General features: G+C 44.2%; 1 protein-coding gene across 1 annotated transcript; it reads left to right on the forward strand.

Annotated features, from left to right (window-relative positions):
- Positions 1-9,421, forward strand: klb (klotho beta). The gene is made up of 5 exons (XM_060902505.1): positions 1-738; positions 2,499-3,012; positions 3,386-3,654; positions 4,743-5,874; positions 8,742-9,421. Exons 1-5 carry the CDS (start codon positions 1-3, stop codon positions 9,143-9,145), a joined length of 3,057 nt encoding a protein of 1,018 aa, XP_060758488.1. The 3' UTR covers positions 9,146-9,421.
- The last annotated feature ends 4,921 nt before the right edge of the window (positions 9,422-14,342 follow it).

Genomic DNA, 14,342 nt, shown 5'->3' on the forward strand with positions numbered 1-14,342 from the left:
ATGACCCGTGTCCTCTTCCTGTCCTTCCTTTTCATGACAACAGGAGTTTGGGATGCGGCAGAGTGTTCATCAGGTGACGGAAAGAGCTTATGGTACGGGTCACTGAACCAAAGCGAGTTCTTGCCTGGAACGTTCCCTAAGGGATTCCTCTGGGGCGCTGGAACTGCAGCATTCCCGACCGAGGGATCATGGGATCAGGATGGGAAAGGGCTATCTATCTGGGACCACTTCACTCACAGCACTGTTGGAACAGGGAACAACAACATGAGCACCTTGACAGCGGACACAGCCAGCGACAGTTATGTGCTCTGGGAAAAGGACGTCGAGTCGCTTCGGTACCTTGGAGTCAAATTTTACTCTTTCTCAATATCATGGCCACGTATTTTCCCAGACGGCAATGCTGCAGGGCAACCGAATCTTGCTGCAGTGGATCATTACCGGCGCCTGATTGACCGATTAAAAGCACTCGATTTGGAGCCCATAGTGACCCTGTTTCATTGGGATTTACCCCAAATCTTGCAAGACGAATTGGGAGGCTGGAGGAATGCGAAATTGATCCAGATTTTCGCTGACTATGCGACATTTTGTTTTAAAACTTTTGGCCAAGATGTGCGATACTGGATCACGATACACAACCCGTTACTTATTGCGTTTCTGGGCTACGGGACGGGGATTCATGCGCCAGGGGTGTCTGGTGACCCTGCTGACCCTTTCATCGTCGCACACAACCTGATCAGGGTGAGCACAAGGTCGAGAGGTCAAAGGGGAATTTGGGGGATAGGAGGGGGTGTTCATTTTTGTCTCAGATGTTTTGGAGACAATAATAGCAGTTTATAGGCGTAGCTTCGGGATAGAACTGAATAGTGAATAGAACCTCAGTCTTGAACGAGTCACCTTGTTCTTATCTTGAAATATTTAGTCAAAGGATAAACCGTCATACCTGCGAAATATGCTCAATTTTTTGAGCAAGATCCCTGCCTTAATCAAAAAAATAATGAAGGATGAATTTCTTGACTAGACTGTCTGTGTCTGAGCATTGAAGGGGAATCTACTCCAGAGTGCAGAAAGATTAATAATTAAGAATGTCACACTGTCATACTACTTTTTATCTTGCAGCACTGCTGAATTGTTGGACATGGTCAGTCAGAAGGTTAATTTTTGGTGAATTTTCTATAACTGCAGCTCTGACAGTAATTTATGTTCATGCACTCTTTCAAAATATGTTATTGGTTCTTTCGTAGCAACTTACACCAAGACTTGTATGGTCTATGCTCCACGTAATCAGATTTTTAAAAATTCATTGGTATCTTCAATATGGTGAAGTTTTCTTTGGAAATGTTTGTTATTGTAATACTACAGTAAGTTTTCAGACATGAGAAAGTCTTCAAGACAGAGGAGTTTGTGCATTTTGTTTTTTGTCTTATTCATTTCAAGCGGTCAAAAAAAGCTGGTCAGCAAAAAACTACATATGTATAGCTGCTATAATGGAAGTTAAAAACAAAAATGAAAAACATATTTCACAGATGTTCAACAGCATGGTTGGCGATATGACACGAAGCTGTAACACTAAACTATAAACCACTGGATAATGGTTAAAAAAGTATGACGTGTCCACACATTATTTATTTCCGTGGTTTTTTTTTTTAACTTCATTTTCTCACTAATTTGGTCACTTGCCAATTCTCGCCAACCGGCCAGAATTCCCTGATCTGACCTCAGTGAAGAAACCAGGAAGAGTGAATGTTAGCATGTGCTTCCACCCAGGCACCATCCATCCATTATCTGTAGTCGCTTATCCTGTGCAGGGTCACAGGCAAGCTGGAGCCTATCTGAGCTAACTATGGGTGAGAGGCGGGGTACACCCTGGACAAGTCCCCAGATCATCGGAGGGCTGACACATAGACAAACAACCATTCACATTCACACCTATGGTCAATTTAGAGTCACCAGTTAGCCTAACCTGCATGTCTTTGGACTGTGGGGGAAACCGGAGCACCCGGAGGAAACCCACGCAGACACAGGGAGAACATGCAAACTGCACATAGAAAGGCCCTTGTCAGCTGCTGGGCTCGAACCCAGGACCTTCTTGCCGTGAGGCAACAGTGCTAACCGCTACACCACCGTGCCCCCCCCCCCATCCAGGCACATGAATCCTAAATCACATCTTTTCAAACTGCCAATCATGGGAATCTGTGAACTTGTGTATGCGGAAGAGGGTAGATAGCACTTTCCTGCGTAGTGTGTTACGCTGACCTGTGATGCAGCAGAAGCAGCAGTTTGAAAAAGTGTGATTTCGGATTCATGTGTCTGAGTGGAAGCACAAGCTAACGATTACCCTTCTTCACTGAGATATGATCGGGGAATTCTGGCTGGTTGGTGGGGATTGGCAAGTGACCAAATTTGGGAGAAAATGCAGCTCGTGTTAGCAGATTGCTGTTTGGATCAGACAAGTACTTTGACCTGGATGAAAAATAAATGTATGCATTTTCATTTTACAGGCTCATGCTACAACCTGGCACATTTACGACAAGCACTTCCGTCCCCGGCAGCATGGTCAAATCTCCATCACGCTCGGCTCCTATTGGGTGGAGCCTTTTCAAGCCCAGGTGACACCAGTAAATGTGGAGTTGTGTCAGAAGTCTATGGAGGCTGTGATCGGCTGGTTTGCAGAACCTATACACGGAGGTGGGGACTATCCGTTGTCCCTACGTTCCTCTCAACCGGCTCTGGTCCCGAATTTTACACCAGAGGAAAAGCTTTGGGTGCGTGGCACCGCTGATTTCTTCTCGCTCGCGTTTGGGCCCGATTCAGTACGCACAGGAATAGTTTTGGCCCATTTTGGCCAGCCAGGGGCACTGAACCTGAGAAAAATTCTGGGCTGGATCCAGAAGGAGTATGAGGACCCTCCAGTACTGGTGGCAGAGAGCAGTTGGTTCTCTGATGCTTCTGTGGGAGTGGAAGACACGGTGGCCATTTACCTCATGAAGAGATTTATTAACCAAGTGCTTCAAGGTCAGATGAGTTGGTTAATATTATGCGTCATGGTGATAGCAACTATTTGTAGAAAGATTTTTTCGCGCCAAAGGAAATTACTCAGGGACAATAACTGACACAAAGAAAGACATTAATCTTTGGATGAGCCTAATTTTAATTTGCAATTTACTCGAATTTTAATGGTATAAGTTTACCACCACATGTGGTAAATGAGCACTTTCAATATCATTAAAAACCTTCTGTGTTAAACCCCCAGAAACATGATGATAATGTTATCTTGTATTGAGCTACTTAGAGTGAATTACAAACTTTCAACTTCAAGCAGGGGTATACATTTAATGATTTATGCAAGTATTATTAATTTAGGATGCTGTGTATGTTTGTGCTTTAGCGATGGTGGTGGACCATGTGAAGGTATTTGGCTACACAGCCTGGTCTCTGGTGGATGGGTTTGAGTGGAACAGAGGCTACAGCATCAGAAGAGGACTATTCTATATTGACTTCAACCAACCTGAACGTACCAGAGTCCCGAAATCAACAGCTCAGTACTACAGGCAGATCATCAAGGACAACGGCTTTCTTAACAAGAAGACAGAGCAAGACATTTATGGCCATTTTCCCTGTAATTTCCAGTTTGGAGTCGCAGATTATATCCTGCAGGTGAGGGAAAATGTTTTCCAGCATATAAACCATATTTCCTTTTGTCCTGCTGCCATATATTTTACATTAATTGCATTAATGCCCATTTTTTAGGGTTTTTACAGTTGGCCTGAATCGGTTAAGGGGTGGTACAGCCCTAAGTGGGTGGTACAGCTCCAAGTGGGTAACACATCTCCAAATGGGTGGTACAGATCCAAATGTGTGGGACAGGGGGATCTGTCATGTGAAGAGAAGACATGGCCTAAAGGTTGGAGAAGCAGCTTTGGGACCAAAAAGGTCACTGGTTCAATTACCTGGACCAGCAGGAATGGCTGAAGTGCTCTTGAGCAAGGCAACTAACCCCCAACTGCTTCCTGGGCTGCCAACTGCTATGGGTATGTCAGGGTCTTGTAGAGCTCCAAATGCGTAGTACATCTCCTAATGGGTGATACAGGTCCGATTGGGTGGCACAGCTCCAAATGCGTAGTCCATCTCCAAAGGGGTGGTAATGGCTAGAAACGGGGGTAAAGGTTCGAACTGGTGGTCCAGCTCTAAATGGTCCAGCTCCAAATGAGCAGTACACATTCAAACTGGTGGTATACAGTACCAGTCAACAGTTTGGACACACTCGTCCATAGTAATAGGTAAGTATGTCCAAACTTTTGAGTGGTACTGGAGTTCCAATGTGGTTGCACAGCTCCTGACAAGTAGCCCAGATATAAAACTGGTGGTATAGCTCTAAGTCATTGGTACACCTCCAAATGGGTGATACAGTTCCTAATGGTTGATACAGGTCCTAATGGGTGGTCCAAATACCAAACTGGTGGTACAGCTGCAACTTGGCAGGACAGTTTGAAATATGCAGGGCTGGGTCAAAATGGGCTGTCATGTCAACATGTTATCGCAGATCTTGGTAGCAGGTGAAAACAAAAGTATCTTTGAAGTGGATTAAGGCAACACTATGAGAACTGAACTAGAATCCATATTTCCTAAATACTCTGTAGACACTTGACCTCTGGAAAATATGGGAACCCATATTGTTGGTTCAAGTCAGAGGCCTGTGTTAGCACCTTTCCCACAGTCAGTGATGCTTATCTCTAATTTTGCAGGTCCATCTACAGCCGTTTTCACCTCAATTCACCGATCCTGTGCTGTATCGTTGGAATGTCAGCGGCGATGGCTCTCTCAGTCCGGTTTCAGGAGTAACTCTTCGCACCCGTGGCTCCCAGTGCACCGACTTCCTTGCTATTCAGCATCACATCCACCTCCTAGAAGTCACAGGGTCATCACATTACAGATTTGCCCTGGATTGGCCTCAGCTTTTCCCCAACGGTGACGGCCTGTCTGCGGATGCAGTAACGGTGCGATATTACCGCTGCATGCTAACTGAGCTCAAGAAGAAGGGTATCGGTGTAGCTGTTACACTCTACCATCCCAGTCTCAGGTCGCATACGCTGGGCTTACCGAGGTTGCTGCATGCCCGAGGTGGATGGATGAATGCAAGTACAAGTGACGCTTTTGTTGACTATGCCACATATTGCTTTCAAAAGTTTGGGTCGCTTGTGGATGTCTGGATCACTGTTAATGAACCAAATCGTCTGACAGAAGTGTATAATGCGAATGCAGAAGAAAGAGGTATGGTCGTGCGTAACGTGTTGATGGCACATGCTCGTGCATGGAATATTTATCACACACGTTTTCGTCAACGCCAGGGAGCGACAATAGGTTTTGCGCTCCATGCTGATTGGGTGGAGCCAGCCAATCCTTTTATAGACTCTCATGCTAGTGTTGTCCATCACTTCCTGTTCTTTGAACTTGGACGTTTCCTCGATCCTATCCTACAGGACATAGACTACACTGATAACAGCTGCCACGACTGCTTCCGGATGCCACACTTTTCCGAGGATGAGAGGTCTGAGCTTAGAGGAGCCCTTGATTTTATTGCACTCAATCACTTCACAACTCGCCTGGTTTATCCAAAATTAAGACGGGACCTCAAGCCTAGTTCAACCGTCCATGATTATGACTACTCGTTCATGACAGATCCAACATGGGCTTCCTCGAATAAGGGCCAAGCTCTTGTGCCCTGGGGGCTCCGCAGAGTCCTGAGGTGGGTGAAGAATCGCTACGGGAACAGTCATCCTGTAATCATCACAGCCACAGGGATCGATGACCAGGCATCCTATAATGACCACCTGAGGCAGCGATACATAAAGAGCTACATGCAGGAAGCACTAAAGGGTAAGACGGAAATGAAAATTTAGTCATAGGAAATCCCCAGGGAAGACCATACTTCCACTGACACTCACAAAAACACCACATCTTTTTGAAAAGCACTAATTTTTCTTGCCCCTTTCTTGACGCATGAGTTAAACATACTCTTGCTCTGACTGACAGGACACACAGGAAGTCTGTCCCTCCCACCAAGAAGGCATAGCTAATTACATTGTTAATGAATAAGATTTGAAACCACAATCTATTGATAATAGGTTAAGATTGGAGAAAGTTACAACAGCAGCGAACAGGTGATGCTCTTGGACCGTCTTTTGCCACCGACACAATATACAGATACTGCAGTTTGCCTTTGCACAGCAGAGCGGCCAGAGGTACCCTTAGAAATGGCACAAAAGTAAATGTAAAAATTGAACCCCAAACATTAGCTCGCTACTGTCGTTCTGGGATGAAGGTATCTCTGGTCAAATAACTAACAGATTCCACTTTACATCAGAGTGTTTTTTATATATTGGATTCTTGGATCAGTGTCAGTGCAGTCTGTTGCAATATCCATCCATCCATTATCCGTAATGTGCAGGGTCGCGGGCAAGCTGGAGCCTATCTCAGCTGACTATGGGCGAGAGGCAGGGTATGCCACGGGGGCCTCTCTGTGTGGAGTTTGCATGTTCTCCCCAGGCGCTCCGGTTTCCCCCACAGTCCAAAGACATGCAGGTTAGGCTAATTGTTGGTTCTAAATTGACCGTTGGTGTGAATGTGAGCGTAAATGGTTGTTTGTCTCTCTGTGTCAGCCCTGCGATTATCTGACGATTTGCCCAGGGTGTACCCCACCTCTCGCCCATAGTCAGCTGGGATAGGCTCCAGCTTGCCCACAACCCTGCATAGGACAAGCGGTTATGGATAATGGATGGATGGATGGAACCATTCACACTCATATTCACATCTACGGTCGACTTCGAGCCACCAATTAACCGAACCTGCATGTCTTTGGACTGTGGGGGAAACCAGAACACCCGGAGGAAACCCATGCAGACACGGGGAGAACATGCAAACTCTACACAGAAAGGCTCGAACCCAGAACCTTCTTGCTGTGAGGCGATAGTACTAACCACTACACCACCGTGCCACCTCTGTTGCAAAATCGTAATTTGTAATCACATGTGACTCAAGTGTGTGTTTTCAGAAAATCTCTTGTTTTGCCACTCTCGGCGACAACCTCTCCTTTGTCCAATCAAAGATCAAAGGTTACAGTCACACAGCTTTGCTTTTGCATTTCTTCACACTCATGCTTCTTATCAGCTGACCTAGCTCCTAGAGCCAGAGTTTATAGAGGACCTTTGAGATCATTACCACGTTATGAACTTGTGAGTGTTTGTGTGTGAGGGGGCATGTTTTAGGGAAGACATGTTTTCAAAAATGCAAAATAAAAACGATTGAAAGAAACAAGAGGAAAGAATTTACTTTAGTTAACGATGTTAGGGTTTGGGTTCAGGTTCGGCATAGCATTCTTGACCTACAGTAATAGAAAAGTCAGTTTAAGGTCGTCACAACGATAATAAAACTCTCATATGTGTGTGAGATACAATGGTGTGATATATATTGAACTTTCAATCTGATGTCCTTATCTTTACCAATACATCTGTGCTATGGATTTTCTATTGCAACATATTGGCACATATGCGGCAGAAATGCATGACGTACTCTTCTGCAAAACACAAACTCTCTTCATATGGCCTTGAAGAAAACCTCAGATTAAATGGTTCCAGATGATAAATTATTCATTCATCTTCAGGACTTGTTTTATCCTGGTCAGGGTTGTGGTGAGTTCAGAAACTCGGGAACATTGGGTTTGAGGCAGGAATACACCCTGGACAGGATATTTCCTGCATTTGATTCCAGCACCTATGGCTTCTCTCCACATGTGCCCACGTTTTGAAATTGTTCTAAGTTTACTTTCTTCATTGGGTTTAATAGCTATATCATGTGACCATTTGATGGTTCGATTTAAAGCAGAACTCCACCCAGAAACACCCTGAAATATTTGTGCTGTATTTTCCTTGTTCCCATGAGAATTTAGCAGTTGTCTGCCATGATGACATCACAGGGCAACATCGCAAGCACAGTTACGATGGCATTCAGTAGGAGGACAAATTTTAAGGTGCACACAGAAGAGGTAATATCATTAACCAGGGTTGCCAGGTTTCAGCAAACATTCCATCCCGACTACATCTCAGAATCCACACAAAGACTTGAAACTAGCACAAAAACTCAAGCATTCACTGAGATCTTCCCAACCTTTGCAATATATCTTCCAACAGAACTCGATCTGGACATCATCGGCGCACTGTCCACACTTTACTGACGCTTTCCTTTGCACAGTTTCGTCCAATTATTTGCGAAAGAACAACATCTTGGCAGCTGCAGATAATTTTTAAACGAGCCCAATTTGGCATTAAAAAAAGCTATCCTGGCAACTCCATCATTAACAGTCCTTTCTGCTGCTCCTGCACCAAGCATGGAGCAGCGTGATTCCTGCCCCGACGGGCTGCTATTAGTGCTTGGAGCAATTCCCATTTTTGACCCCTAGGAAGCTAAATGGGGCAGTGAGTGGGCAGCCACATGGTTGTGCAACACTGAGAAAGGTGAGCAAATTAATGGAACATGGTATCTGTCAAACAGCAACATTTTTAATTGTCACACAAAAGAGGTTATCAGTATTTCAACAGAATTTAAAATGTACAAAGTTGTGAATGAAGACTTTCTGAAGTTGAACATTTGCTGAATGGTTGATGAACAATCCCCCACTGAATGTTGGACAAATGGACAATCGGTGAGATTCCATGGAAAGCTAATTCTCTCTCTCTCTCTTTCTGTAGCGCGTGAACTTGATGGAGTTGATGTGCGTGGTTTTTATGTCTGGAAGCTGCAAGACCATCATGCTCCAGATTTTGGATTCTTCCTCTCCTCCGACCATCGCTCCCGACCCAAGGCCTCTATCTCCATTTACCGCCAGCTCATTTCTCAGCGTGGCTTTCCCTCCATCTCCGACCCTGTGACCTCGCTTTGCGAGCCAGTCGTGAGCCAAGGGGAGTGTTGGATCTGTGAGAACAGACCACTGCTCTTCTTTGGTGCGAGTGTCACGATCAGTATGTCTGTGCTGGCAGGTGTCATGGTTACTGGCATGATGAGGAGGAGCATGATGAAGAGGAAGAAGAGGAAGAAGAAGAAGAAGAAGATGATGATGAGCCAAGCCATGAGAAGGGTCGTGTACAGAATCTGAAGACCTTTATCTGGTTACTATTTTGCAAGAAGAAGCCCAAACCTTCTTCCTTGACACTCATCAATGCAGTTGATGAGAAAAAAAAATGTAACATCAGATAAGGCACGTTTGATGTCAGAAATTTGCTTCTCGAGCCAGTGGTAATATTGTAATGATTTATAATCACACACTGTTCAGGATGGGTTCCATTTGGAGTCTGGTTTCTTTTTCATGTGGTCTCAGGGAGTTTTTTCTTGCCACTGTCAATTCTAGCTTGCACATTTGGCATTCTGATTTATGTCAAGCTACTTTGTGACAATGTCTCTCTTTTAAAGCACTATATTGAACTAGACAAAATTGAAGAGAAGCAAAATTAATAGACTAAGCATGTCTGTCTCAAACACCATGCTGATTGAGGACATTTAGTGTAAATTGTGTACATTTCATTGATTGAACTGCTTCATTAGTTCAAGACTTGTGTCTTTCCTCCATTCATTGTCACCAGAATTACTTAAAAATAGACTTACTAATGAATGTGTAATGGTTTTATGCTGAATTTTTTTTTTTTTTAATCTCTGTTTGGTAGTTGTATCTCAGATGTTCTGTCCGAGTGACTCGTGACTTGTAATGTTCTTCTAGGCCTCTGGTTGAAAGCTTCAGTAAATGTCAAAGATAAATAATGCTCCTGATATTTCCATATTCTGAATTTCATGATATCGAATTATATTAGGTTGTTGCTGTCCCCACAAGTGTCCTCTTAAGTCATCAAAGAATGGCAAACAAAACATCAAGTGAGTACTGAGGTGTTCAACTGTATATACTGTATAAATATATATATGTTGTGATTATAGTACAAAATGACTATTAAAAAAAATGAGAAGGGCACTCGGTAGAGTGCATACCTCTGCCAAGACACATTCAGATTTGTCTCAAGATCAAATCAATTGCTTCGTGGTCCATGGCTCACCTTTCCACCAAATTTCACCCAAATCCGTTCACAAATTTTTGAGTCACGTTGGGAAGAGACAAAAAAAATCCTGGATCTGCATACTGTGCATATCCAGATTTGCATCAAAATCTAACCAGTTGTTCCGAGGTCCATGGCTCACCTTTCCAGCAAATTTCATCCAAATCCATTCACGACTTTTTGAGTTATATTGGGAACAGGTAAGCAAACAGATGAAAACACAACCCATTGTTCCAAGGAACATGATCTTGGAACAAGTTTGCTATCTGGTTAATTTTTTGTTGAACGTATTAGCGAAAACAAAATGATTATTGTGTGCTTACAGTCCAACTCAGGAAGTTCTGTATTTGTGGGTTCCTCTGGGCTCTCTGGTTTCCTCCACCCCTGAAAAACATACATGAAGATAGATGCATTGGTGACTGAATTGTCCTGAGATGTGAACGAGTGTGTGCATCGTGAACTGCAATGGAAAGTAGATTTAAAGCTGGAGATGCTCCTGGAATAGTTATTCATTTCCAAAGAGTTATGATGTCTGAAATAACATCCTGTGAAATCTCTCATCTCATTATCTCTAGCCGCTTTATCCTGTTCTACAGGGTCGCAGGCAAGCTGGAGCCTATCCCAGCTGACTACAGGCGAAAGGTGGGATACACCCTGGACAAGTCGCCAGATCATCACAGGGCTGACACATAGACACAGACAACCATTCACACTCACATTCACACCTACGGTCAATTTAGAGTCACCAGTTAACCTAACCTGCATGTCTTTGGACTGTGGGGGAAACCGGAGCACCCGGAGGAAACCCACGCAGACACGGGGAGAACATGCAAACTCTGCACAGAAAGGCTCTCGCCGGCCACGGGGCTCGAACCTGGATCTTCTTGCTGTGAGGCGACAGCACTAACCACTACACCACCGTGCTGCCCCATCCTGTGAAATATGTATATTAAAAGTTTGTTATATGGAAAAAATAGACTGGATTACGATTTTAATGCTTTCATATTATACACATACAACAGTATTTTCTGCTATGTTACAATAATAATGAAATCATTACTCCTTGTAAATGATCTGTACAGAATTATATAATGACCACGATATCACGATATCATATCCTGTATAAATATCAATAAATAGAAACATAATAGATTCACACTTTCAGCATCGTCTCAACCAGTGTCATGAAGGAACTTCATCCAGGAGGCTTTTCTTCACCTTCCCAAATTGGAAGCATCTTCAATGCTTTTCATTGGAACACTTGTTTGGGGAATATCAATAAATGTCACATTTCTGTGGTATATAGTCTTGCTGTTATCGGAAAATAATCAACTTCTGGGTGATACCTTGACATCACACTTCATGAAGTGTTTTATACTGTACCTTACATACTGCGTATGCATTCAAATGGCACCCTCTGGTGGCCCTAAGTGACTGCTTATGATACAGGATATCACCGTTAAAGTCGACACGACCTGGCCAAAAGTTTGTGGACATCTGACCCTTACACTCATATGTTCTTGTTGGATATCCCATTCCAGATTTCAACCCCACTTTGCTGCTATAACAGCCTCCGCTGTTCTGGAAAGGCTTTCCACTAGATTTTGAGGCATGGCTGTGGGGATTGTGTTCATTCATCCACAAGAGCATTCGCGAGGAGGCCTGACACCTCATTGGTGTTCCAATTTATCCCAAATGTGTTCAGTGGGGCTGAGATCAGGGCTCTGGACAGGCCACTCGAATTTTTCCATTCCAACCTTGGCAAACCATGTCTTCACGGACCTCACTTTGTGGAACATGTTTGGGTCCCTTCGTTTCATTGTAGGGAAACTGTGAATGGATGCGATAGCATCCAAAGACATACAAAGAAAAACATAATACTGACATGTTTCTGTTTTAGCCAGCATTAACTCTTCCAGCAGTTCGTGCAACAGTACCTCTTCTGTGGGACTGGACCATATGGGCGAGCCTTTGTGCCCCATGCGAATCACTGAGCCTTCGACACCCATGACCCTGTTGCAGGTTCACCGGTTGTCCTTCCTTGGACCACTTGTGGTCGGTACTAACCACTGCATACTGGGAACACCCCGTAAGATGTGCCGTTTTGGAGATGCCCAGTCATCCAGCCTTCACAATTTGGCCCTTGGCAAAGTCGCTCAGATCCTTACGCTTGCCCATTTTTCCTGTTTTCAACATGTCAACTTCAAAAGACTTCAAGAACCCAACTGACTTGTTGCTGCCGAATGTATCCCACCCCTTGACAGGTGCTCTTGTAATGATATAATCAATGTTCTTCACTTCGCCTCTCAGTGATTTTAATGTTATGGCTGATCAGTGTATGTTTTACAGTGATCCGTGTTCTTGAACCAAAATACAGTATGTATCTCTTTGGCATCCAGAAGTAAAGTCTGGTTACCCTGAAAGGCGATGGAGAAAATCCGATTTCAAGATTTCATTCTGTCATTTCCCTCTGCATTTCGAATCCAATCTACTTATGGAAAAACAATCATTTGTGAGTCACGTTAGTGGGAAAATAATAGATGATAATCATAGATTCAGTGAGTTTTGTGTCTTTTATCAGGCCATTTAAACATGTTTAAACTTTGTTAATTAATACATTAATTATCGCTCTATCTCGGGCAGCATGGTGGTGCAGTGTCACCTCACAGGTTCCGGGTTTGAGTCTCATAGCCAACTGGGGAATTTCTAAGTGGATTTTGCATGTTCTCTCTGTGCCTGGATGAGTTTCCTACCACAGTCCAAAGACATGCTACTCTAAATTTCCTGTGGATGTGAGCGCAAATGATTGTTTATCTAGACTGGTGGCCGGTCCAAGGTGTACCCTGCCTCTCGGCTCTGCGGTCAAGTGGCAAAGAAAATGGATGGATGGAAAAAACTGACTTTACAAACAACGTTTAAGTCCTTAGGCCTGATGCAAAGTGAGAAAAATGCCATTACAGACTGAAAAGGTCCACTTTGGAAGGCACTCCCATATCTTTCTCAAAAACAGTTTTCAATGACCTGTCCCCATCCATCCATTATCTGTCGCCGCTTATCCTGCCCTACAGGGTCACAGGCAAGCTGGAGCCTATCCCAGTTGACTATGGGCGAGAGGCGGGGTACACCCTGGACAAGTTGCCAGGTCATCGCAGGGCTGACACATAGACACAGACAACCATTCACACCTACGGTCAATTTAGAGCCAACAATTAGCCTAACCTGCATGTCTTTGGACTGTGGGGGAAACCAGAGCACCCGGAGGAAACCCACGTGGACAGCATGCAAACTCCACACAGAAAGGCTTCACTTCCTCTGGCAGGAAATTTCGGAAAGGCAGTGAGGTGAGGAAAGGACTCTCCAAACATTTTACCGAATTGGATGGCTTTGCTGGTGAATTATGTCACCAAAAAAGAACTTTACAGCCGAGGAAGGCGAAGACATTAAAAAGTCACTCGACTTTCTGGCAGAAGTTTCTGTTATAAAACAACAACAGAAAACCATCATGGACCTGGTGACGGAAGTGAAGTCGCTCAGGCTGCAGAACGCCGAGAAGGACCGGCGGCGTCTCGCCCACCTGGAAAGCAGAGATGCTGAATTAGAACAGTACACCAGGATGAATGACGTCATCGTCACTGGGATTCAGATTAAACCCCGGTCATATGCAAAAGCAGTGACAAGGGAGGGGGAATCTGATGAACTGGGCAGCAACTCCGTGGAGCAACAAGTGTCGGCATTCCTACACTCGAAGGGAATCAATATTGATTGCAACAATGTCGAGGCCTGCCACATTCTACCCAGGAGAGACAAGGGAAACACTGCCATCATGAGATTCGTCAATCAGAAACATAAAGCTGCATTGCTGAAACAAGGAAGGAAACTGAAAGGTACAAACGTCTACATCAACGAGCACCTGACAAAACGCAATGCTGGCATTGCCAGAAAAGCACAATATCTGAAGAAAGAGAATAAAATTCAATCTACATGGATCACCAACTGCAAAGTATTCATTAAGCTGAACGGTACACCGGAGGAGGCTAGAGTTCTGGTCATACGAAACATCGAGGACTTGGACAAATATCAGTGATGGCTATTGGGACTGGATGGTAATCAATACCGACGTGACACTACACCAAACTCAACCATGACACACACCAAAATAACTCTTTCATCCATTACCTGGAACACTACTCAGCTAACAAAAATGCTTGTTGATTATGAAAACCTGGAACTGAAACCACATGAATTCACTGA

This window comes from Neoarius graeffei, chromosome 20 (genome assembly GCF_027579695.1).
Source record: "Neoarius graeffei isolate fNeoGra1 chromosome 20, fNeoGra1.pri, whole genome shotgun sequence".
Lineage (NCBI taxonomy): Eukaryota > Metazoa > Chordata > Actinopteri > Siluriformes > Ariidae > Neoarius > Neoarius graeffei.